Source organism: Furipterus horrens, unplaced genomic scaffold, assembly GCF_987537825.1.
Source record: "Furipterus horrens unplaced genomic scaffold, mFurHor1.1.pri manual_scaffold_8, whole genome shotgun sequence".
In the NCBI taxonomy this organism is placed as follows: Eukaryota; Metazoa; Chordata; class Mammalia; order Chiroptera; family Furipteridae; genus Furipterus; species Furipterus horrens.
Window position 1 is genome coordinate 97,332,925 of NW_028327178.1, and position 25,752 is coordinate 97,358,676.

Consider the following 25,752-nt stretch of genomic DNA (forward strand, 5'->3'; position numbering starts at 1 on the left):
TGGGAATGGTTTGAGTACAAACCAGAAGTTTTGTAGGTGAAGGCTGAAAACAAAGGACCCCAGCACCCTTTGTCCTCTGGGAAATGCCTGCGACACCCACCTCCCAGAGGGGCTTTCTCTCTGAGTCCGCAAGGCTGGGTTCTACAGGGACACGTCCCTCTTCCTTACCCTCAGTCCTGGCTCCTTGGGGACAGCAGGAACCCTCTCTTCCCCACTCAGAGAGCTGACATCTAATTTTCCAGGTTCCTTACAGCGTGGCCTCCTCTGCTTTGGTTTGTCTGAAAAATTCTGGGAGACAAATGGAAATCAACATTACACAACATTCTGTCACAGATTCTTCCGATGAGGGTGGTGCTTGTCACCTGGCTTTGCTATTTTCTCATTAATGGCCCTCTGCCAAGAACCCAGCCAGGTTATGTTGAAGGAAGGAGCCACCTGGCTCTCACCTAGGCTCTTCTTGAAGCAACAGCAAGATGGAAAACAGGCCATGCAGGTGGCCTGGCCCTGCAGACCAGAGCCCCTGGGCTGTCCAGGCAGTGTCCCAGGGCGCTGCTTAAATCCTTAACCCCTTCCTCGCCATCACTTTCTCAGATTCCCCCCACTGTTACCTGCCCGGCAGGCTCTGCCTGTCCTTGGAGGGTGTGCATCTGCGAATGCACGCCCTGCCTTTTCTTATGAGCTCTCTACCTCCATTTCCTATGAGCTAGATGTACCCAAAACAAAGGTGGCGGTGGGTAGACGAGCAAATAAGGAAAGAAAAACCAAGAGAAGACATCTGTGCTCAGCAGCCCTCCTCTGCAGATTTCTAACCTGAAGGACTTAGGGCGAAGGCAGTAAGAGGACCTGAAGAAAAGTCCCAAAGCAGTAACTGTATAACTAAGAACAGACACAACTCCCACCAAGTGATAATGTATTGACTTGGAAGGAACACACAGGCACATTTTCGTGGACTGGCCGTGCTTATGCAATCTAACGATTTCTCTGTGAGGGCAGAAGATTGTGTGGTAATTCTAGGGGGAGGGGCTGAGCTCAGAGCAGTTCTGTCCTCACAAGATTGTGCACGCCTCCATCTTGGCACAGCATTCTGACATGGATAATAATTTTTATATTCTTACTTAAAAATGATGTTCTCAGTTGACAGTTTCTCCCAAACTTCCTGGTCTCCCTTAGCAAACTCCTTCTCAAACTAGCACCAAGTTAGCAGGAAACAAGCAGCAATCTCAGGCAGGACCAGCACACACTTACTGCTCCAAAGCTAGGGATGTCCAAGGAGTAGTCGGCCTGCTGCCTCAGCCAGTCAAGCAGACTCTTGCTGGGAATGGCCTTCTCAGCCTGGCTGCCAGCTGGGGGCGCGGGCTCAGGGGGCGGAGTGGCAGGCACTGGCCCTTCAGGGTGTGAGGCGCTCAGGGGGGCCTGCCCTGGGTCTTCGTGGACTTCCTGGATGAAGGGAAAACAAGTATGTGCAGTTAATTGTGAGAGAATAACAACTAGTTATCTAAAAGGAAAGCGCATAAGGTGTCCTTTGAATCTTCCCAACTATTCCCACCTGCGTATTACTCTGCTGGGTGCTTGAGTAAGAACCCTAAACACTACTGACCCACACAGAAGCTGTTGCCCATGTGGGGTGTTCTCTCCACCTAAAATACGCCTCTGCCTGTCTTGTCTACCTGGTCAACTTTTATTGCACTCCATCTGCTCGGGATCAATGGGACCTTCTTTGTCACTGTCACTGGCGGTGCCAGGCAACACTGGCCACTCCACGTCCCATCGCAGGTTTCTCATGTAACAGAAAATGACTCACTGCAATTTGCTTGCCTATTTCTCCCTCTGTCATTCAAATGCCTGACTCATCTCTGTATTCCCAATGCCTATAATTGGGTCTGCTGATAAAGTACAATGTCAATGCTATATAACTGTTTGCTTAATAAATTTAAAAAATACTCTGAAGTCAAGGAAAAAAATTTCATCAGTCATTCTATTGGAATTCTACCATCATTACAGAGAATCTATGGCTTTGTACCTCTAAAAAAAAAAAAGAGACAACCATCTTAAAAGTCTGTAGGATTGGGCAGGGAAAGGACCCGCCACTTCACCTTCCCAAATTACACAGGACGTCTAAGAGGAGGACACATCCCAAACCATACAGCTTAGTAACAAAGCTCTCGAGAACATGGTCTTTGGTTTGAATCCCTGATCTGCATTTACTAGTTCAGTAATCTCAGGCAGTTTTCTCATCTACAAAATGGGAACAATAACACCTTCACAGGTCTGCTCTGACGATCACACAGGACAATCACGTGAAACCCTGCACACAGTGCCTGGCACACACTAAGCTCTCAACAAATACTGGTTATTACTGTTCCTCTTAAAATGAGAAAAGACAAAACGTGATTCCTGTTTTGGAGCTCAAAAATCAATAAGTGGGAAAAATCAAAACAGGAGGAGAAGCCAGAGGTCTTTGACACATTAAACAAAGTCTAAGGGGATCGCCCTCGGCTGCTGTACCCTTCTGTTGTTTACAAGGCTCTCCTCTGAGTTTAGAATGTCTTAGTGTGATCTTCGTGGATGCTCACAGTGACCCTCTGCCAGAGGTGCTGCGGCCCCCACCTTACAGAGGAGCAAAGTGAGGCTGGCTGACATGCCCAATGTCACCCAGTAAGTCAAGGAGGAGAGCCAGGATCAACATGCAGGAAGTCCTGACTCCCGATCCTTCTCCCAATCCCTGCTCCCATTAGCCCAGAGCCACCCTGCCACCAGCCCAACCCTGCAGTCTTGCTTTGCTCATTCAACCACCAGTGGCTCTTCCAAAACACTGGCGGATCCGGACTGTTTCTATTTGAAATGGCAAGACCTCCTGGCTCATTTCTACAGGTGGCCTGAAGATTAAGAGCTCTATTTCTAGAAAAGACTGAGGGCAACCTATAATGAGGATACATATAACGGAAATAAGTAGAACAACTAAAATAGGGAGAAAAGAGCCACAAGCCAAAAAACATTGTGTCTGTGGGAGAAAGGTTTATTGCTCAGTGTAGAAAGGTCAATGTTTTCATTTAAAGGCCTCATATACCCACCAAGATCCCTGCCTGAAGTGTCTGCTCCTTCAAAAAGATAAGGTCCATCCCTCCTTCAACGTGTTTCCGCCTCCCTCTCCGCCTCCTTGTGGCGGCGTCATCTCTCCTGAGGCTTCCGTTGACAATCTGTCCAGTCACTGGGTGGATCAGGCCAGCTTGTAGAATCCCAGATAAGTCCATGCCAAGGGCTCCCTGAAGTGAGCTGAGGGCTCCAATCTTAGGGGTGCTGGCACTCACTGGGAAAGGGGATGTGGCTCCTGGGGACCCCTCAGATGTGCAGGAGAGGTCTATTGCTGACTCCCCGTGCCAGCCATTGAGGACGATGGAGGGGTGCCCGTGGGTGGCAGAGAACTGTTCCAGGTTCCGGGCCTTTGCATCCCTCTCCACCTCAAACTCGTAAGGATGTCTGTGCTTCTGTTCATCCTTTGTGAAACCTGGAGCCAAGAAGCTGTCCTGTGAACACACACATGTGGCAAGAGAGGTGTGAATGCCACTTCTGTGGCTGAATGCCAGTTGTTTCTCCAGGCCCCGTTTCCTTGGGCCCAGTACGACTTCTAATCATCATCTCGGAAGTTCTTCTAAGTCAAACCTCTCAAACTTTAGTAACAAATCACCTGGACAGCTTGTTAAAATGAGATTCGACTTCAGTGGGCCTAAGATTCTGCATTTCTAACAGGTTTTCAGATGTTGCTAAAGCTGCTTGTCCATGAATGACAGAGTTGCAAGATTATAATTTAGGGAATCTCAATTTTGGCTATATATCAGAATCAACTAGGAAGTTAAAATTCCAATACTCAGTCCACACCCCAGACCAATTAAATCAGAATCAGCAGCTTTTCAAGGTCCCTAATGGATTCCAACATGCAATCAAGAGTGAGGGCCAGTGTGCTTATTAGTGTGGCTCAAATTAAACTTGACTTTTATGTTTGAGTTCATAAAACTCAAATAAAACTCATTCTTGCTTTGATTTCCCTCATTTCTATCAGGTGACATCATTCTCTCGGCCCTCCAAGTGCTGAACACATGACTCCATTCATGCCTCCCTTTCCTTACATGCCTGCCAATTTCCTCACCTTTCTTTGTCCACTCTGCTGCTAACCTGGTCTAGAACCCCATCTCTTCTTCAGATCCCCACGTGGCCCCCGGCTTCTGAGGCTCTCCTCTTTCCTGGCCCTCACCTCCCATAAACCTGCACACCACTCCAGCTGAGTTGCAAAGCCCTGCTTTCATCATGCATTCCCCTGCTCTAAGACTTGTGACAGCTCTTCGCTGCCTACAGGATAAAATCCAAATTCCTCAACTAACACGAATGGCTCTACCAAAAAATAAAACAAAAGGGCCAGCAACACCCCCCATCCATTCAGTGAATATCTGCTGAATGAATGGCTCATCGAGAAGGGCAGTGGCCCTGCTCTTTGTTTCAGGGCCAACCTCAACGCCACGGCCTCACCTTCGGGACCTGGGCCACGAGCGCCGCGCCGTTGCTGAAGCTGTGCTCTGATGCGTCTGGCTCTGAGAGGCTGCTCCGGGAACCAGCGCTGCTGGTCAACACAGGGGCGGGCAGCGTTGTGCCCGAGGGCTCATACTGCTGGCTGGAAGGCCACTTCCCATTCAGCACTACATGGCAGATATTATCTAGGCGGTTGATTATCACTCGATCCTTTAAAGAAAAATAAATAAATAAAGGACAGGATCTCTGAGGAACAGGTACCAAGTCACCCAAGTTCACAAAATCCCTTGATATCTCATTTTCTAACCAGAATGAGCTAATTACAAAAGAGCACTCACTTTAAAATAAATTTCACAGTCTGGACAATAAAAAACAAAGCCACAGTGCTGTAAATATGAAGACAACTTGATACTTTTGTCTTATGGTCTAATTAGTCCAGTGCATATGCTTTTAATGCTCACACATTCCAATACTAATATCTTTTAAAGATATTAAACATTTCTCTGAATCTGTTACTCAGAAATACTCTGAAAGGCAAGAGTAAAGGCTTCAAAGCCGAGAATGCTTTGGATGAAAAAGGCAAGCCCTGGGAGCTACCTTAGGCCACTCGGAGAAGGAGTAGAGGGTTTTCTCCTGGAGCAGCTGAGCGATGGTGGGGGCCCGAGCTTCCTGGAGGTCGTCCCCGACGTCCCCTGTGAGGCCTGACGTCGAGCTCTTGCTCTCCTCTTCCGAGTACTTCCCTGGGTAATCTGGACAGAAAGGTTAAAAACACTAGTTAGATACTTGGGAGGTAAGAGTCATCTGCAAGATCAGGACCTCTGATCTGTCTTTATAAAATTAGCCCATCCTGTGCTAATTCATTAATTTTTTTGGCTTTAATTTTTATTGTTTTTATTTTTCCCATTACCATTTGTTGTTCTTACGCCCTCTCCCCCAGTAATCACACTGTTGTCCACGTCCGTGAGTCCTTTTTGCTCAAATTCCTCCCTGAATATCAATGACCACGCATTCTCGCTCCAGAATAACCACATCAGTTAAGCCATAAAGGTAGATGCTGCCTGAGGGCTACCTATACAAGTCATCTGAGAAGAGCTTGCATCCATACCCCAATAAAAACAATGAGAAAATAAAAGAGAAAGGACGTTTTCTGTGTATCCAAGAGTGAGAGGAGATGAACGACCACGAAGAGGCTTTTAACTGGTGGAGTGGGTAAGAGGAAATTAAATGTTAAAATACTTTGATGTGGCGAGTGCTATAAAGGGAAAGAAACAGAGCGCCATGACAGAAGTAAGAGGGAAGAGCCTGCTGGTAGAGGGAAGGCTGGTAGAAAGGGCCTCCCAAAGGAAAGAACACCTGAGAAAATGAGGCGGCAAAGGTACAAAGATGAGGCCAGAGGGGCAGAATCCTCTAGATTATGTCAAGTCCTGTAGGCCATGAAAGAAGATGCGATTTTTATTCTAAATCCTATGGAGAGTACCACTGAACGGTTTTAAGCAGAGGAGCTGGATTTAAGTTTTCGAAAAAGCTGAACGATATGAGAAGAAACCCTGGAAAAGGAGCCATGAGACAGAGATGGGGGCTGGCTCCAACAGCCATGCCCATTGCTGCTCCTTCAGCTGGGATTGCCAGCCTCAGAAACAGGGCTGATCTTCCCTGCCTCTCCTATTCCAGTCCACAACACACACAGGCGGAGGACCCCTTCCGGGGGCTACAGCAGCACTTCTAAAAGCACCGATGCAAGGGAACCCCCCCAACCCACGAACATGTGCAAGCTCATCAAAGTTTATCAAGTTCACTGCCACCTTCTACCTCAACTTAGCAAAGCTGACACTGCCACCAAAAAACATTAGTGCGCCACAGCTCTCCTCCAAACCCTGTACTTGTTGGACTGTCTGGGTTTCCACGCACTGATTATTTGGTGATTTTCTCCACTCCAGGGCTCAAAAAGCAAAGTGGGTTTTATAATTCAACACAGAACAGCCATCCTTCGTGGCCTGGGGCGAGGAGGATGGGCCGACAGGGCCACAGACCGGCTCCTCCTGAGTCAGCTGGGCAGAAGTTACGTTCAGTTCAGCGCCTCTGTCCTTATCCTAACTAGGGTGTCAAGTTTAATTTGGGGTTCAGAGGACTTTCCAAAATAATCACTCATCACAATGACTAAAACCAAAGGTTGGGTAGATTCTTAACATTTTAAAATTTCTTCTAACTTGAACCCTTATCTAAGAGTCCCCTATTTAAAAAGATCGAATCTATTTCTATCTTTGTTAAGGTACTTATAATTTTAATTTCTGTTGACTTACTAAAAGGACTCTAAGCCTAATGCACCAACGTTACGTCACAGGGTTTTGACAATGACCTGAACAAATGGGGCTATCTTTCTTCATCTTAATAAAAATCACATTTGTACTTTTTGTGGAGTTCCTGAGGTTCTCCAGCTGTTCTACTTACAGTCTGAAGCACGGTATCTAGTGCCATTTCTAGCATCTATCATATCAAAAGCACACAGCCGCGCCCCAGCCACACGGCTGATGCAGCAAAGGTGCCGTGATGGTCTGCCACCCTCCTCCCTTTTCTGGAATGACCAGAGTCAAGCTACTTCTGTCTCATTTTCAGACCAAGGCCTGGGATCTCTGCTTTTAAACACACGGTGAGTGTAGGCAGGTCTGTTTCAGACGCTGTAACACCCTCAGCACTGGCTGCTCATCCCCGCTCCCTGCCATGCGAGAACTGGCTTATCCAAAATACTGCAACACCTCACACGCTGTACCTTGACTGTGGCAGTTCCCATCTCTGTCATAATCGTCTTTACTCTCAAAATCCATGTCTTCTGGCTTGAGCTCTCTTCCTTCAGGAGGATGTGTAGGAAAACCTTTCTTCCCTTCTGCACTTTCTTTCCAAGGATCTTTTACAAGTTCGTGTTTCACTTGAAACGGCTCTGATGGAAGAGCAGTAAGTTCCCCTTCTACTGTGACGTTATTGGTTTTGCTTTTGTACAGCTCTGGGTTATAACCCTTAGGCTTCTCCACTTCAAATTCATCATCCTCGAGGCCACGTGTCCACCTCTCCAAGTGTTTGCAGTGACACTGGCAGGCTGCTGAAGGAAAAGCCCCCTGCAGCCTGGCATTCCGGCTTCCAGCCCCCAGGACGCCTTTCCTGGCTCCGTCTACATGGAGGACGCGGCTCTTCTCACTTGGTATATGGGCAGTGGGCTGGGTCAGAGGCAAAACCTCTGGCCGTCCTCTCATGCCTGCTGCTATGTCCAAGTTTTCCTCTTCGTTTTCCTCCTCTTCCTCCTCCTCATCACTGTGGTTCCGACTCAAAATCAGATTACTTTCTAAACTTTTGTTTTCTAATAAATCAATTAATTGCTGCTCTGCAGACAGGTTTCTTTTGGAGTCACAGACACTAAGGTTACACATATCGACAAACCCACTTTCATTTCCTTGATCCAAGGACGGGGAAGCCAAGCACTTGGCTTCTAGCTGCCCGATGCTCTCGGGTCTCTGCCCTGCCTCCCTGCAGCAGAGGTCCCCTTCTCTTGCAAGAGACATCAATAAATGATTTCCATTTTTAATGTTCATTTGAGCTACTCCTGCTTCTAAGCTATCCATAAGAGAGGGGCCTGAAGCTCCTTCTGCCTCATGGCCCCCAGGCTGGCAGTTGGCGTCTTGGCTTACTGAGATGGCAACAGCATCTCTCCTGGATTCCATGGTGGTCCTTGGGCTCCCCTGAAGAGAACCTGGCTCTCGGCCGAGCACCTTCTTACCGTACATCATGCTCTCCAAGGACTCCGGCAGCAGACTTTCATCGTGGCTGAGGGAGATGACATCCTGAACATTAGAAATAAAGTTTTCACAAGTCATGTCAGGTAAGCTGGCCCCAGGAGGACAGAGGGGGTCATCTCTACCTTCCATTTTCCCTAGATTCTCAGGTTCATTTTCAAGGGACTCCGAAGTCCTGCTCATTTGTGTGTATGTGAGAGATTCATACAGTTTGGAGTTGGTCTGGTAAAGGCAACAGAGACTTTCTGGAGACGGGGCATGAGGTCTTTTATGCTGGGCGTAGTTTCTGTAGGCGTCCAGGAAGGACAGCTGGGGGTCGGTCATGATGTAATAGTCAGTGCGATTCAGCCCATGTTTGGCGGTGCCGATGAGCAGGTCTCGGTCGTGCTTCCCACACTCCCACCACACAGGGAGGTACAGGCTGGGCCTGCAGAGCTGGAGGCGCTCATGCAGCTGAGGGCACGTCAGCACCTGCTCTCGGACCTTCCGCAACAGTTCAATGCGGTACAGGGTTTTTGCGGCCCGCTCCTCGGTGATAGGTTCAACACAGACGGTGGGGTCTGGGGGACCTGGAAAGGAAAACAAAGAGCCCATCACTTCAGGCAGTCCTTGGAGACCTGCTACCCCCGAGTCCCTGCTCTTCGGTCTAACAGTTTAACGCCCTGACTCCTCAGCACGGCAGGCCCAGGCAGGTGTGCCCCTGCTGAAACGGAAAGCTGAGGATGGGAAGTTTTTATGAAACAAAGACAGGCCTAGTGAGGGTCAAAGAAGAGCACAAGAACTTCAGGTGTGGAAATAAGGTTAGTTCTCCGTCAGTAAGCATGTACTATGTGCCCTCTACACTACATACTTTACACGTGTTAATTAGTTCTCACAAACAACTCTATGATATACCAACATCATCCTGTTTTAAGAATAAGGGAAGATACCCAGCTAACCTGTTCATGGTGGCAGAACCAGGATTCAAATCCAGGTCCAGACCTTCCCAATCTATTCAGCTCTCCGGCTTTAATGAAAACATACTAACCATGCCACACAGGGGCAACAGCTGGGATGTCTATGAATGCTGCCAACAGCCCAGCACCCAAGCTGGGTAGGCTCAATGCATGTTTTAGCTTTCCTAAACTATAGTCACACGGCCCAGAGCAAGTGCATCTACAAGTAGGGAGCTCAAGAGGGCCTCGAAGGAAGCTGCTGCAAATAATTGCAGTCAGGAAGAAACTTCTCAGAAAAGGTCTCTGCCAGATCAGGGGGTGTTTAAATGACAGCCACTCACTTTCTCTAGCTTCGAGTCAACACATGAGAAAATAGTCATTAAGATTTAATTTGGACTTCCGGCCAAGATGGATGCGTAGACAGACATGCTGTGTCTCCCTCCACAACTAAGAAGGAATACAACCACCTCAAAACTAGAAACAACCAGAAGTTCCAGAAAATCGAACTGCATGAAAGTCCAGCAAACAAAGATATAAAGGATACATCTAAAGCAAGAGAAATAAAGGAAAAAATAAACAAATGAGACTACATCAAACTAAAGAGATTCTGATCAGCAAAAGAAAACATCAGCAAGATGAAAAGGAAACCAACCATATGGGAAAACATATTTGCCAATGATATCACCGACAGGGGACTGATTTCCAAAATATATAAAGAGCTTATACAACTCAACATCAAGAAAACAAACAACCCAATTAAAAAATGGGCAAAGGACCTGAACAAACACTTCTCCCAAGAGGACATACAGAAGGTCCATAGACACATGAAAAAATGCTCAACATCATTAGCCATCAGGGAGATGCAAATAAAAACCACAATGAGATACCACCTCACACCAGTCAGAATGGCCGTCATCAACAAATCAACAAACAAGTGCTGGCGAGGATGTGGAGAAACGGGAACCCTAGTGCACTGTTGGTGGGAATGCAGACTGGTGCAGCCACTATGGAGAACAGTATGGAATTACCTCAAAAGATTAAAAATGGAACTGCCTTTTGAACCAGCGACTCCACTACTAGGATTATACCCGAAGAATCTTGAAACACCAATTCAAAAGAACTTATGGACCCCTATGTTCATTGCAGCACTGTTTACAATAGCTAAGTGCTGGAAACAACGTAAGTGCCCATCTATAGATGAGTGGATCAAAAAACTGTGGTACATTTACACAATGGAATACTATGTAGCAGAAAGAAAGAAGGAACTCCTGCCATTTGCAACAACATGGATAGAACTAGAGAGAATTATGATTAGTGAAATAAGCCAGGCAAAGAAAGAAAAATACCATATGATATCACCTAATACAGGAAACTAAAGAACAACACAAACAAAGGAACTAAATAGAACAAAGAGCAGAATAGCAGTCAATAGGGGGGAGGGGAGAGGGAGAGAAGGGGGATAAGTAAGGGAAGGGTTTAGTCAAAGAACCCGTATAAATGACTCATGGACATGGACAACGGGGAGGGATATGATTGCGGGAGAGGGGGTGGGTTGGGTCGGGGAGAGAAATTGGGGAAAAAGGGGACAACTGTAATTGAAAAACCAAAAATAAAAAATAAAAAATAAATAAATAAAAAAAAAAAAAAAGAAGAAATACTCATCCAGACAGGTAGGAGGGGTCGAGCCAGGGTGGAGAGGATACGGTGTGGTGGTGGCAGCAGCAGGCCAGCAGAAAGCGCAGTCATACGTGTTAAAAGTCAGGAGGGACACCTGGGGAGTGTTCCCAGCTTCTCACCGAACCTAGCAGCTCATGGTCCCAGCACCAGGGAAAATCATTGCTTCTGACTGCAGACCAGTGGGGGTTGGGGTGGAGACAGAAACTGCTGGTCTCAGCAGAGTCCACTTGTTTGAAGGGCCCACACGGTCCTAGAACATCCACAGACCCACCCACTCTGGGAACAACAGCCAGGGAAGCAGCTAGAGGGGTGCCAGTCTGGTGCAGAAGTGGGAGAGGTGCTTGGAAAAGGGGTGAATACTGGGAAAGTGACACTGTTCCCTCTCAGACCCCCCCCCCACACCTACAGGGCCACAAGGTGGTGAAACAGGTCGCTCTATACTGATGAACCCCTAAGGCTCTGTCCCTTACAATGTAACAGGTGTGACAGCTCTACCTGGGACGCAGAGGCAAACAAACACAGGATCCTGTCAAGATGAGGAGACAGAGAAGTATGGCCCAAAAGGCGGAATGGATCAAGGTTCCAGTGGGAGAACTAAGCGACGAGGAGATAGCCAACCTAACAGATGAGGAGACAGCCAACCTAACAGACGCAGAGTTCAAACCACTGGTGATAAAGATCCTGACAGGCCTGACAGATATGCTTGAGTATGACAGATGCATAAGGGAAGAGGTGAAGGCTATGCTAAGTGAAACAAAGGAAAATCCACATAAAACCAATGGTGGGAAGAAAACTGTGGTTCAAATCAATCATTTGGAAGGAAGAAAAAAACAGTCAACCAGTACAGAATGAGGAAATAAGAATTGAAAAAAATGAGGAGAGGCTTGGGAACCTGTGAGACAACTTTAAACGTGCCAACATCCAAATTATGGGAGTGCCAGAGAAGAGGAAAAGCAAGAAATTGAAAACTTATGTGAAAAAGTAATTGAGGAAAACTTTCCAAATTTTGTGAAGGAAATAGACATACAAGTCCAGGAAGCATGGAGAGTCCTGGGTGAGCTGGACCAAGAGGGGACCACATCAAGACACATCATGATTAAAATGCCTAAGGTGAAAGATAGAGAATCCTAAAAGCAGCAAGCGAGTAGCAGAAAGTTGCCTACAAAGGGGTGTCTATAAGACTGTCAGCTGATTTCTCAAGACACTTTGTAGGCAAGAAGGGACTGGCAAGCAGTATTCAATGTGATGAAAAGCAAGGACCTACAACCAAGATTACTCTATCCAGCAAAGCTATCACTGAGGATGGAAGGGCAGAAGAAGTGCTTCCCAGACAAGGTAAAGCTAAAGGAGTTCATCATCACCAACCCATTATTATATGAAATGTCAAAGGGACTGACTTAAGAAAATCAAAATTATGAATACTAAAATGAGAACAAACTCACAACTAACAACAACTGAATCTAAAAAATAAAAACAAAATCCAACTAAGCAAACCAGAATAGGATCAGAATCATAGGTATGGGGATCATTTGGAGGGTTATCAGCTGGGAGGGGGAAGGGGGAGAAATGGGGAAATGGTGCAGGGATTAAGAAGCATAATCGGTTGGTACAAAATAGACAGGGGGAAATTAAGAATAATATAGGAAAGGGTGAAGCCAAAGAACTTATATACACGACCCATGGACATGAACTAAGGGGGGTGGGATTGCTGGAGGGAAGGAGGGTACTGGGCAGAGGGGACCAAAGAGGAAAAAAAATTGGAACTACTGTAACAACAATCAATAAAATATACTAAAAAAAAAAAAAATCTAAGGAAGGTGCAAAGTTCAGAGAAGGACAAATCTCCATGAGAATTTAAGAAAACCCTACTATACTTTGGAAAAGGTAATTCATAGTAGCCCCAATATTTCTGTGAGGTTTTAATCTGAATTTGCGTTTCTGTTGGAGTTACATCATTTTGGGAGAAAGCTTTTATTTTATGAGGGTGGACCCAATATGAAATTTATAAATTTGTGAAAACCCACTTGTTTTTACCTGAAGTCTTCAGCTAGACTCCACTTTCAAAATTACATCAAAAATAATCCTGAACCTTGGAAATAAGCATGTTCTTCCCTAGTCTTATCTGGGATACCATGACAGAGTTTTCTCACCACCATCGTTCCACACAGGCAGACGACAGACGTGCCGGCACATGGCTACAAAACTATAGAAATAGTGTTCCAGGCTTTCATCGGACTTCTTGTCCAAACGAGAAATGATGCGGAACTGTGTCCAGTCAAACGTCTTCTTTTCTTGATCATAAACAACACCAAAGGAAGACACTGTCCTGTAGAAGTCTGCTTGCTCCCTCCTTGTCCACCTGAGATTTAATCAGAAAGAAACGGTGAGCTATTTCTCCTTTTTTTAAAAACCAACAACTAACTTACTAAATGCTTACTACAAGTGCCTGTGGAATCAAGAAAGCAGATAGGGCTTGTTTATTTTTATTTAAGTTAAATTGGGCTGAGAGGCTTATAACGAAAATAGCCTATCATCTGACCAGCACTTGCAAACCTTCAGCCTTTCTTCTGGTATTTACCTCTCAATTTCTAAACCATGTCTGCACATCTGTGCTCTCCTGATTCATCAGCTTGAGAAATTACCTAGTTTATTTCCTCCTGTGGGAGATATTTTTGTAATACTATTTATGGTAAAACATTTTGCCTTATCCTCCCACCCTCAACCCTCCTGTATGACATCCTAGAATCACAGAAGCCTAGAGCGACCTTCCAGACCATTAAATTCACCTCCTTCATGTTACAGAACAAGAAACTGGTCCAGAGAAGGGAAGCGCCTCCCTCAGCCGCACCCCTCCCCTGCTCCCCTACTGCACGCTGGCTTTCTTCCAGATTATGCAGGTTGGCTGGCCCTACCAATTATTTTCTCTAGAACACAAAGGTCCTCTAGTCTTTATATCTGTAGGATTAAGATAACGACTTCAGGGAGCTGAATGATTATACTCCACCAGTCTTTATGAGGGGTCTGGGCGCCATACTCTTCATCCCCCGAAGAAGTGAGACAAGCGGTATGGCAAGGGGGTCAGAGGAAGAGTGAGAAGCAGGCAAGAAGGGGCTCTGGCTCTTTTCTTTGGAGTTGTGAAAGATGGAAGAGATATTTCCCGAGTTACTGAATTTCATAAAGCCAGAAGGAGTGCAAAGAAGTGACTGAATATGCTATGTGTTGCTCTAATTCACTAGATGTTACACCTGAGGAATGGAGAGAGATAAAGACTCAGAATTGCAGCTTGGTTAATTTTTTGGGTGGCATCATTCCTAGCCTGTGCCGGCCTTCTGAGCCATTTTTAGCTTCATTCTCAGACAGGCAAGTACCTCCTGGCAATTTACATCTTCCTTCTAGGCTGGCATTTTATGGTACTGATTGTTTTCAAAGGCTTGGCAAGGACTGGTAGCTATAAGAAGACAGCTTCAATGCACACTACTCACCTGGCTGCTGAAAGAACTTGGTCTGATAGATGCCTTTTGTCACTTTTACCCAGCACGGGGTTTTAAAACCCACCCTCAGAGACTGGGGTCCAACTTAGGAAAGAGGGTCAAGTGGGAAAATCACAGAAGTCTGGGAGTTGTGAACAGGGGGAGTCCCTGATCTCACCAGACTCCCCCGTTAGTAGGAAACAGCAACATTTGGAGGCTGGAGCTCATTAATTCTGGCATACACCTGTCCTCCAGCTCCCAGCTTACCCGTTTGTCCCCTTCACCCAGTGGGCGGCTCAGCATGCCCTCTTAGCTACTGGCTTTTACCTCTTTTGGGCTTCCTTGTTGATGAGGTCCATTTCAGAAGTTCTCCTAAACATCTCTTCCTGGACCCAGTATCCTTGGTTACTTGGTCCCAGAATTTCAGGCCGGCAGAGCTCTTTGCGGTTGCAGCGTTGGTAAATAGTGACCAGCCGCCGGAGTCGAGCTGTGAGCGCAGATGAAACTGGCCAGGGCGATTTGTCTGGGTCGGAGCCATCCTGGGCTTCAAACATCAGTGAGGACATTAGTATTTACAAACAGAACCAAAAGAGGTGACTCAGTAACTTAACCAGCTCAGGAGCTAGGCACAGCTGGTAAGACTTCAATTTTGCTTTAGAAACAGCTTGACTGTGACTGGCTACATTTGTGGTCTCTCAAATACACATGTATCTGTCTGCAGAACGGATTCGAGGACCCTGCTCCAGGTTGGACACAGGCAGACGCTTTGCGGTCTTCTCCATAGAGAACTATGGGCTTTTGTGTAGTTGGGGCTTCCAATTGCCAAAGACTCAATTAAGTGTGAGTTCAGAAAACCAAACCAAAAAACCACACCAAAGCAAACCAACCCCCCTTAACTTTTCTCCCTCACCAAAAAAATTAAAAAAAAAAAAAAAAAAAAAAAAAAAAAAAAAAAAGAAAATCAACAAAACTATGATTCCTTTGTTTCTCAGACTCCATCCTGACTTCAAATGTTGTCACTGGTTTCACTTTTGAATTTTAGTGCCAGATGGAGGAAGCTTGCCAGAGCCATGTTACAGTTCCATGTATGACTCCAGGAGAGTTTGATGAAGGTCAACTTACTTGGCTTTTTAAAAGGGCCTCCTTAAAGATCAACATTTTGATTACGTATGAGTTCCATAAATATGAACCTGGACCTTACTCTACTTTGCCTTCAGAAGGACATAGTCTCACCTGCCTGGCTGTCATCCTTCTTTTCGACAAAAACGCCATCACCTCCATCACTGGAACTCTCCTAGGGATAAACGAAGCCATGCCATCAGCAAAACTGCAGATCAAGAATAAACCACCTCAGACAGCAGCCCTTATGCAGAAGGAGTCAACATGCACAAGAGGTATCTATCCATGAACATCTCAAAGACCAAAATGGCCCCTGAGAAATAAAACTCACTTATGCACAGTTTTACAAGAGCCAGAAAACAGTTTATTTAAAATAAACATTTTTTTTCCTGGAACTATGTGGAACGATTCTGCCTGTAGAGAATTACAGCTTAAAGAATGATGAACTTGAATGTTCTCCCTGGCAATTACATTTTACAAGCACCGTTTCATCTTGCTTTACCATCACCACTCACAACTGAACAGTCATTTCACAAAGGTGGTGCCTGCATTTTTGTTGTGAACGAGTATTATGTTCATGTTCATTATGGTTAGCTTACTTCACAGCAACAGACACTATTTCCCTAAAACATGACTGCGCCAGGCACGAGACCTGATGGTGCAAAGTCCCAGGAATTTAAAATTAAAATCACAATCTGAGGCTCCGAATGAATCTGGAGTAATATTACAGCCATGAGCTTATCCAAGTCAGAGCATTTGTCAAACTGGCTGTAACAGGTTCCCTCACGAACCCCTTCTTGGCCTCAGGAATGGAACATGGAAAGAAGAATGTGTGACAGATTGTGCGTGGCCCCCAGCCCAGAATAGTCACTCTCTGGTCCCTCACAGAAAATGTCTGTGGCCTCTTGAGACAAGCACACAGCACAGGGGCCAGTTGCCCAGGGACAGTGGGAATGGATGGACACCTATGACGGGCAATAGTTAAAATTCAAACCACTGTCTTGGGCCCTTCAAACCATGGAACGACCCAAGAGAGAAAACTCTTGAGAAGGCAAAGAGGAGCGAGGAACATTTTCTGAATGCATTTCTTTTACCAGAATAGTGAGAACAGCTAACATTACTGAGAACTATGTGTTACTTAAGCACCATGCAAAACTTGTTACATGACATCTCATTCATTTCCCAGGGCTGCTTCATGAGGTAGAAACTATATTACCCGCATTTTAAAGACAAGCGCAGAAAGGTTCTGTAGCCTGCCCAAGGTCACATGGCAGAGCCGGGTTTCAAACAGTCGTCTGATGAGAGCCTACACTTTCAGCCACTAGCTATGAAAAGAGAGTCTGGCTGAACATCTGTCTCAGAGCGGTAACCACACTAGAACCGGAGGACACCCATCTAATCTCCCTTCCTTGGCCCAGACCGCTTCCTGACATCTAACGTCCATTAGGAGTAGAAACCTCATGGCGGCCTACTGCACCCTTTCAAAGGTACACTTAAGTATGCCATCTCATCCCCTTCCACTGTGTAGGCAGCTAAAAAATTAGCAAAAAGTAACCGACCATGCCATGCCTTCTATCCGTCCCTGCCACAGAGAATGTTTTTCATATACTTATAGTATTTATGGAGAGCCTTTGACTGATGAAATTTATAATTACAGGCACTTTCGGACTGAAAAGAGTTCTACAGCCCATGAAATGTGGGAGTCAGGCGCCAGAGCTGTCACGCTCCTTGTGATGACACATGGGAGGCTGCTGTAAGCATCGCCACACCCCGAACCCGCAGGGCTGGCGCCCAGCCTGGTGTGAGGCAGACACACGTGGTATCCAGCTTTCCCTCCAGTCCATCTAACAGTTTCTGCCGGTGCCCAGTAAGCAAACATCAAGTGCCTTTTTCTGAACCCTGCCCTCTCTTGGAGGTACTTCCTCTCTCTAGAAATGACAGAATGGAGGAGAGCTGGCTTACCAGTAACCCGAGTGAAAAAGAGGCGATAACCTTAGTGAATAACCACTCACGGGAGTGTGTGGTGCGCACAGCAGTGGCAGACGGAGGTCACAGAAGCACATCGAAAGCCCAGCGCCTGAGGTATGTAGTTTAATGCTTGGTACCTCAAGTTCTGTCTATGTGAAGCACTCTGAAAGAAACATTCATCTTCGAGGAAGTATGTCCCAATCACTTGAAAGTGAAGCGTCCCCAAGGGGGCAAGAACGAGAATGTCAAAGCAAAGGAAACTGACTACAACAGGCAATTCCTCCATGTTGAGCGCACATGTGGTTTGGAGTCTGACAGTCCACTCACTGCTCTCTGGCTTTGAGCAAGATGTTTTGAGCTCTCTCAAGCTCATTTCTTTATTTGTAAAATGAAGATAATACTACTTTATAGGGTGAATATGAGGTGCAAATGAGTCAATTGCGTAAAGCATTTAATCTGCTGGTACAAAGCAAATGCCCACCAAATGGTAGCTGGGACTGAGGAAATACTAATAGCAGTTCCAACTCCTAGGTAATCACTCAATATTTCTATCTTTCAACTATTGGACTGGCCTAAAGGTTTGTTTGTTTTTTCATTAAGATGGTTCTAATAGCACTCAGTTGTCTTTAACTTCATTTGAAACAATTTTGTTAGATTTTATTGTGACCGCTGTCATATTAGTGTGTATTAAAAAAAACTTATCAAAATTGGTGGATTTTTGTGTAGCCATTATAATATTGAAGATGGAAGAAAATACGCAACATTTTTGGCATATAATGCTTTATTATTTCAAGAAAGGTAGAAATGCAACTGAAACACAAGAAAAGATTTGCACAGAGTATGGAGTAGGTGCTGTGAAAAATGGAACATGTCAAAAGTGGCCTGCAAAGTTTTGTGCTAGATATTTCTCACTGGATGATGCTCCACGGTTGTGTACACCAGTTGAAGTTGACAGCAATCAAATTGAGACATTAATTGAGAACAATCAACGTTATGCCATGTAGGAGATACCTTACATACTCAAAATATCCAAATCAATAAAGTTACTGGTGAAAATGAAAAAATACATCTTTTATTTTATGGAAAAAATTAAATGAACTTTTTGGCCAATCCAACAAAATGTGTACTCTAAGGAAGACGTCCTAACATAATAAAATAGCAACAATATCAGCAACAAAGGTCTGCAGAGACACAGTTAAGTTGCCAGATACTGTACTTTATATGCATTTTTCACCTATTCATTTATAATGAAGATTTTAGACAAGAGGAAATTCATGAATGGGGAGGCTGACAATCTTATCTAATGTTATACATAGTTATTAAGTGGTGAATGGAATTCAAACCCAGAAGGTCTGATTCCAGAGGATTGCCTCTGGTGGGTAGAAGACACACTGGGCTGAGTCAAAAGCATGTCAGTACTAAGGGGAACTTAACTCAACGCCGTCACTTCTCTACTGGGGGTATGAGGCTCTGCTTCCTTACGTAAGGTCTAATCTCCCATGCTGTGGCTGATCCTCCAGGCCTGGCTGCCTTCCCTATTTGGTCTGGGTGTAGGCAGAGGTGGTGGCGGTGGCTGGCAGTGGCAGCACAGACCTTGTGCGACCTGCAGACCCAGAGAATTCCCTCTGTGCTCTTACAAAACCCTAAGGCCAACGTAAGGGTGATGAGTGATCTTCCTACATTTAGCAAACAAAGACAGTCCATGGACTTATGCTAGGTTCAGGAGCTACAACAGTGGAAAAGAGGGAACCCTTATCCTATAGCCCATGGTCTGATGGTTAGGAAAAGACATTAATACTGGCCATGCAGTTGATAAGTGCTCCTAAACACAGTGGAGAAACAAGAAAGTGCCACCTACTCTACCAGATCCAAATTGGGCAGGGGAAAAGACGCCCAAGAGGTGATATGAACTTCAGATGGAACAACACAGAGGAGTTTGCCAGGAGAAGAGCTCCCTGCGTAGAGGTAACAGGAGGTACAAAGGTGGAGTTAAAAAGATCCCACAGCGATTTTCATTTTACACGAAAATCAAGTATTGTACTACTCTTGCATAAACTTGATGTGGAAAGCAAATATACATCAAATGTCAGTAACATAAAATGGAAAGATCATGGGATTAGAAAAAGATGTAAGCATGAGAGACCCTGATCTTGTGTCCTTTAGCAAGTATGACTTTTTTGCACCTGATTAAAACTATTTAAACCCTGGCTGTGTGGCTCAACTGGTTGGAGCATCACCCTGTACACCAAAAGGTTGTGGGCAGTTTGATTCCCAGTCAGGGCACATACCTAGGCTGCGGGTTCGATCCCTGGTTAGGGTGTATATGGGAGTCAACTGATATGCTGTTTCTCTTTCTCTCAACTCTATAAAAGCATATCCTTGGGTGAAGATTAAAAAAAAAAGACAGACCTAGCTTCCTCTTTCCTAGTACAGTGATCAGAATAATGCCTAACCAATGTTTTATAAGCTTCTAAGTACTTTATCTTCAAACACCACTGTTTGAGTTCAGAGAACCCTTAAACTCTTAACTCCTAAGAAAAGAGTGATTTTCCAGTCCCTAACCAAAACTTTCTCACAATGGGATCAAACCATTTCAGGCCTATTTCCCTGTGAGAATTTTTCCCAAGTTTACTGTGCAGATGACACAGTCCCCACTTACAGAGACCTTGTTTCAGAGGCACCTGGAGTAGGAACAGCTCTGGAGGAAGGACAAGACACACTATAACAACAAGACCATATGAATGAAAGTTGTGCCAGTACTTATTCCTGTTTCTGTTCAAAGAGATGTTAATCTCGCAACATACAAGGTTTGGAAGAGAAAGATTTCATTTGTAATTCTAGGTTCCAAACTATTCCAAACACAAGTAACTTTTAGACTGCTTTAGAAGGTCTTTGTAGTTCATGGACTCCAGCTGCACATGAAATCTGTTTGCCAAAGTTCTTTTGGTATTAAAACACAGAGGTTGGGGAAAGGGAGTAGGCCAGATCATCTCAAATGTCCCTTTTAACGCTAACATTCTAGGATCCTCTGCCCGCCACATTTTAAGAAGACAACTGTCACAGTGTGCCCTGGAAGGCGTCAGAGTAGTGAGGGGTCTGGAGATGTATGTGATATGAAGAAAGGCAGAGAACTAGGGATACTTTACCTGCAAAGAGATTTAAAGAGATCAAGGTTGCTAGCTGGCCTCAAGAATTTAGAATACTATTAGAGAGGAAAGAAAGAAGAATTTTGTTCTCTGCAGTACCAAAGAAAACTTGACACAATCTATGGAGCCAACTGGCAGCCAGATACCCGGGTCAACATAAGGAAGTATCACCCAGCAATGAAATGGGCTTCTTTGGAAGGCAGCACATTCCTCCTCTTGTTCCCATGGACTCCTGGAAGAACCTGACCCTACCTGGAATGACCCCCTGACAGCGAAGTTGTAGAGGGGATGGAACACTCAGAGACCACTCACATGTGTGTCAGGGCTCCTCACAATGCTGAGATTCCAGGTCTGTCTAATTCAGAGAAATTACCCTAGTTATGGACGACAGGCTCTTTGGGCTTCTTTAATCCTGCTTGCTGCTCTGCCTGAGGACAGAAATGGGAGAAGGAAATACCCAACCAGTGCTTTCAGCACAGGAGGTGTCGGGTGAGAGGCGACCAGGGACAGGACAGCAGGCCTGCTTCAGATGTGAGCTGTTCTTCTATATTTGTTACGTCAGCACATGGACTAAAAGTCAAGCTTAATCTGTTACATAATCTGTCCACCTCTAATTCTGGGGGAAGCCACTCTCCATTTAATCTGCTTTTGATCATATTCTCTTTACAGCCCAGGTTTTAGGGGTTTGAAGAACAAAATAAATAACAGGCATTAATTTTATAAATGAATCAAAACATAGTTGCAGAGGAATTTTACCTTACTATAAGAAAACAAGTTATTTTATCAGTTCTGTTACAACTCCTCCAGTGCCCAGAGCTCCCCAAGATCAGACTGACCAGTTAAGCAGGTAAACTTTACTGTGACCAGCTCTCAGCAGGGCCTGGCCAGCAGCTGGTCTGGTGGCTGCCTTTTCATAAAAGCTGCTGCTGGGGGGAAAGGCACATGTATGTACAGCTGAAATACTTTGCACTTTCTTGATGATGAAAAGAATGCCAGATTATTGAGAGCATGTCTAGTTGAACTCTGTAGTAGCTGTGAGAATGTGGCAAAGCCCTTTAACTTCCTGGGCCTAAATTTGCTCAACTCTCAAAGGAGGGCAGTGGCATCTGAAGTGTTTACCTCACACGGCTGAGATGAAAATCGAATGAAACAAATGGAAAAAGTGCTCTGGAAAGAGTAAAGTTCTACATAAGTATAAGGTATTACTTTCAGTTCTTTGGTACGCCAGTCATTTTCCATGGGAAAACATATACAAATTCCAGACAAAAAGAAGTAACAGTATAAGCTGGAACGCAAATGGCGGAATTTGGAATTTTAATTGTCAAGACCAGAACCCAATTTTCCTTCAGGTCCAGGGTCTGAATCTGCATTCTGATTTGCTTCAATCCACTACTTCTCAAACCCTGGGGGAGATATGGAAACATAGCTTTGAAAAATAATTATTTCCTATTTTGGGAAAAGTGATGTCATTATTACTATTACAGGAATCAGAGCTGATGGAAGCCAAAGTAAATATCACACATTCTCCAAAAAGAACAGAATAGATAACTTTTAGGTGGTGGTCAGGAGAAGAGGAAAGATTATTTTGGCAATGGAGTAAGTTGGGGACAATGCTATAGTAACCTCTGGGATCCAGAACCCATGAAATTCTAACAGATTCATTTGCTCCACTCCTCAAAGCCAGAGAACATACAGTAAATAGTGATTGAGTCCTGGTAAGGTTTCAGTCGTCTTATGCAAGTCCCAGAAACTCATTTATAAAATGCAATGGAGACTTGTGCTTCTGGGAAGATGCACATTTCTTCATTCCTCACTCTAAGTACAACTATACATCCCTGGATACTTTAACACTACATAAAACAAACATCCTAAGAAAACTGAAAGGCAAAGAGAAGGCAGATCATCTAGGGATCTTGGGACCAAGTAATGACACAGTGGTGAGTTCTCTGAGTTTTTTCCATCGCCTTATATGTCTTAGATTTGGAAGTAAAGAAGCTAGCTACCTGGAAATGACAAATGGTGCAGACGGGAAGAAAAAAAAAAGGCCCTCCTGCTCTAGCAAAGGACCAGGAAAAGGGCAGGTTAGAAACACACAAAATGTTATGACAATAACCACTATATTCCAGTCCGATTACAAAGACAAAGCTGTGGCTCGCATGCCCATACCAGCAAAGGCTGAGAGGGGAATCTAGATTTCCATCTTCACAAAGTTAATAAGGAACTCCATCCCCCTACTGGGGTGGTGTCAAAAAAGCCAACAGGGAGTGGGACTTTCATCCCTGATAGTAAGGAGGTGCCTACCCCACTCATGATGTCAGCAAAGACTACACGGAGAGCTGAACTTTCATTCCTGCCCAGCAGTAATGAGGAAATCCTGCCTTGGGTGTCATCAGGGGCTGACTGAGAACATGAACTTTTCTACTCCCACCTGGTAGTAACAAGGTGGTGCAGTACCTGCTCACTGTTTCCCCGCAAGAGAGGTGTCAGAGGTAGTCAGCTAAAACAGAAGTTTTAAATAAGATCCTGAGTCTCACAATATAATAATCAAAATGCCCAGGTTTCTCTCAAAAATCACTTATCATCCCAAGAACGGGGAAGACTCAAACTGAATAAAAAAAGATAATCAACAGATGCTACACTAAAATGACAGAGATCTTATAATTATCTGACAAAAGAATTTAAAGCAGCAATCAATGAGTAATCCTGAACACACTCGCCACTAATTAAAACAGTTTAAGCAAAGAAACAAAACCCAAAGAACAAATTTAAATTTGCCAAAAATGTGTTTTCTTCCATCTCTAATATTAAAATGGCTACACAAAAATTAACTGATTTTGATTTTTTTTTATAAATGCGTGCTGATATGACAGTTGTCACAATAAAATCAAACAAAATTGTTTCAAATGAAGTTAAAGACAACTAAATGCAACTAGAGCCATCCTATGGAAAAAAACAAACTTTTCAACCAACCCAATATCCTTCAGAAATGAAAGGAATATTAAAACATTCTCAGATGAAGAAAAACTAAGATAACTGTCACCAGCAGACATACCCTAAAGGAACGGCTACAGGACACACTAAACAAAAATATGGGTAAATAAAGTAGCCTTTACTTCTGCTCTTGCATTTTCTAAATTATATTTGACGTTTGCAACAAAAATTGAAACAATGTCTGATATGATTCTAAATGTATATAGAAAAAATATTTAACACAATTATATTATAAATTGGGAGGGGGAAAGATAGAAACTAAAAGTAAGGTGCTACACTTCACTTGAACTGGTAAAATGAAGATACTAGTAGTCTGTGATATATTATGTATATATAACGAAATACCTAGAATAACCACCAAAAAGCTATAAAAATATAACTAAATCAAAAATTAATCATAAAAAATATTCAAGTAACCCAGAGGAAGTCAGGAAAAACAAAAGAGAGAATTAAAAAGCAGAGAAAACAACAAAATGTGAGACTTCAGCCGTTAACTGCAAATGGCCTAATACACCAACTAGAAGACAGAGACTGGCAGAATGCACTAAAAAATATGACAATTATATGCTGTTTACAGGAAATTCACTTCAAATAAAATGATAAAGGCAGGCTGAAAGTAAAAGGATAGAAAAAGATATCGTACAAATATTAATCAAGAAAATCAGGAGTAGCTATAATAATAGCAGATAAAGTATACTTCAGAGCATAGAAAAGTACTGGAGACATTATATAATGATTATATAAAAATAGCAGAGTCAATCCACTAAGAAGGCATAAATCCTAAATGTGTATACACTAAACAACAGAGACACAAAACATACAAAGCAAAAACAGAACTGAAAGGAGAAACAGACAAGGCCATAACTATAGTTGGAGACTTCAATACTCTGCTCTCAAAAACTGATGAAACGATAAGACAGAAAACCAGCCAGGATATGGAAGTACTCAACAACAGTACCAACCAACAGAATCTAAGGGACATTGATGCAACACTCCACCCAATAGCAACATGACACACATTTTTTTTCAAGTGTCTGTGGAACATATACTGAGATAGACCATATCCTGGGCCATAAAACAAACCTGAACAAAAAACAACTGAAATAATACAGAGTATGCTCTCTGAACACAATGTAATCAAGCTAGAAATCAAAACCAGAAAAATAATGGGTAAGTCTCCACTGGAAACTAAATAATACAAGTCTAATAATCCATGGTTCAAAAAGGAAGTCTCAAGAGGAATTTTTTTGAAATGCATTAAATTGAATAAAAATGAAACTACAACCCAGTAAAATTTGTGGGGCATAACTAAAGCAATGCTGAGAGGGAAATGAATATAGCACTGAATGCATACATTAAACAAGCAGGAAAGTATCAAATTAGTAATCTAAGCATCCACCCCAAAATCTAGATGAAGAAAATAAAACCAAAGCAAGCAGAAGGAAGGGAATAACAAAGAGCAGAAATTAGTGACATTAAAAACAGAAAAACAATAGAGAAAATTAATGCAATAAAGAGTTGATTATTTAAAAAGATAAATAGACAAATCTCTAACAAGGCGAATGAAGGAAAAGTGCCAATACCAGGTATGAAATAGGGAATTTCACTAGAAATTCTGCAGACATCAAAAGGATAATAGGAAAATATTATGAACTCAACACACATACATCTGACAACTCAGATGAAAGAGATCAGTTTCTTGAAAAACACAAACTATCACAACTTATTCAATATAAAATAGACAACGGGATTTAGAATTTAAAAACTCCCCCAAAAGGGCTCTCCAGGTCCAGATTTTTCCCTGGATAATCTTACTTAACATTTAAATAATTAATATCAATTCTGGACAACCTCCATCAGAAAGCAGGAGGAAAGGGCACATCCAGTTCACGTCATGAGGCTAACATTACCTCAGTCAAAACCACACAAAGACAGTACCAAAAGACAACCACAGACCAATATCCCTCATTAATAGAGATACAAAAGTCCTTAAGAAAATATTAGCGAAATCTAAAATGAAAACTGCATCATAAGAAACAACAGAAGCTAGGGAATTGAAACAATGGCAAAACTAAACAGGCAACGAGAGTGGAAAAAGAACTATAGGTACGGGGAACATATTGGGGGGAGGTCAACAGGGAGG

General features: G+C 43.8%; 1 protein-coding gene across 1 annotated transcript in view; it reads right to left on the reverse strand.

The window, feature by feature from the left end:
• CHD6 (chromodomain helicase DNA binding protein 6) overlaps window positions 1-25,752 on the reverse strand; it is a 176,631-nt gene that overhangs the window by 9,461 nt on the left and 141,418 nt on the right. The window contains exons 28-36 of the mRNA XM_090286413.1: window positions 15,619-15,679; window positions 14,713-14,929; window positions 13,066-13,274; window positions 7,289-8,872; window positions 5,119-5,270; window positions 4,522-4,731; window positions 3,072-3,524; window positions 1,246-1,437; window positions 169-288 (exon numbers count right to left, since the gene is read on the reverse strand). Of these exons, the coding sequence (XP_090142539.1) occupies window positions 169-288; window positions 1,246-1,437; window positions 3,072-3,524; window positions 4,522-4,731; window positions 5,119-5,270; window positions 7,289-8,872; window positions 13,066-13,274; window positions 14,713-14,929; window positions 15,619-15,679 (3,198 nt within the window). The remainder of the gene's footprint in view (window positions 1-168; window positions 289-1,245; window positions 1,438-3,071; window positions 3,525-4,521; window positions 4,732-5,118; window positions 5,271-7,288; window positions 8,873-13,065; window positions 13,275-14,712; window positions 14,930-15,618; window positions 15,680-25,752) is intronic.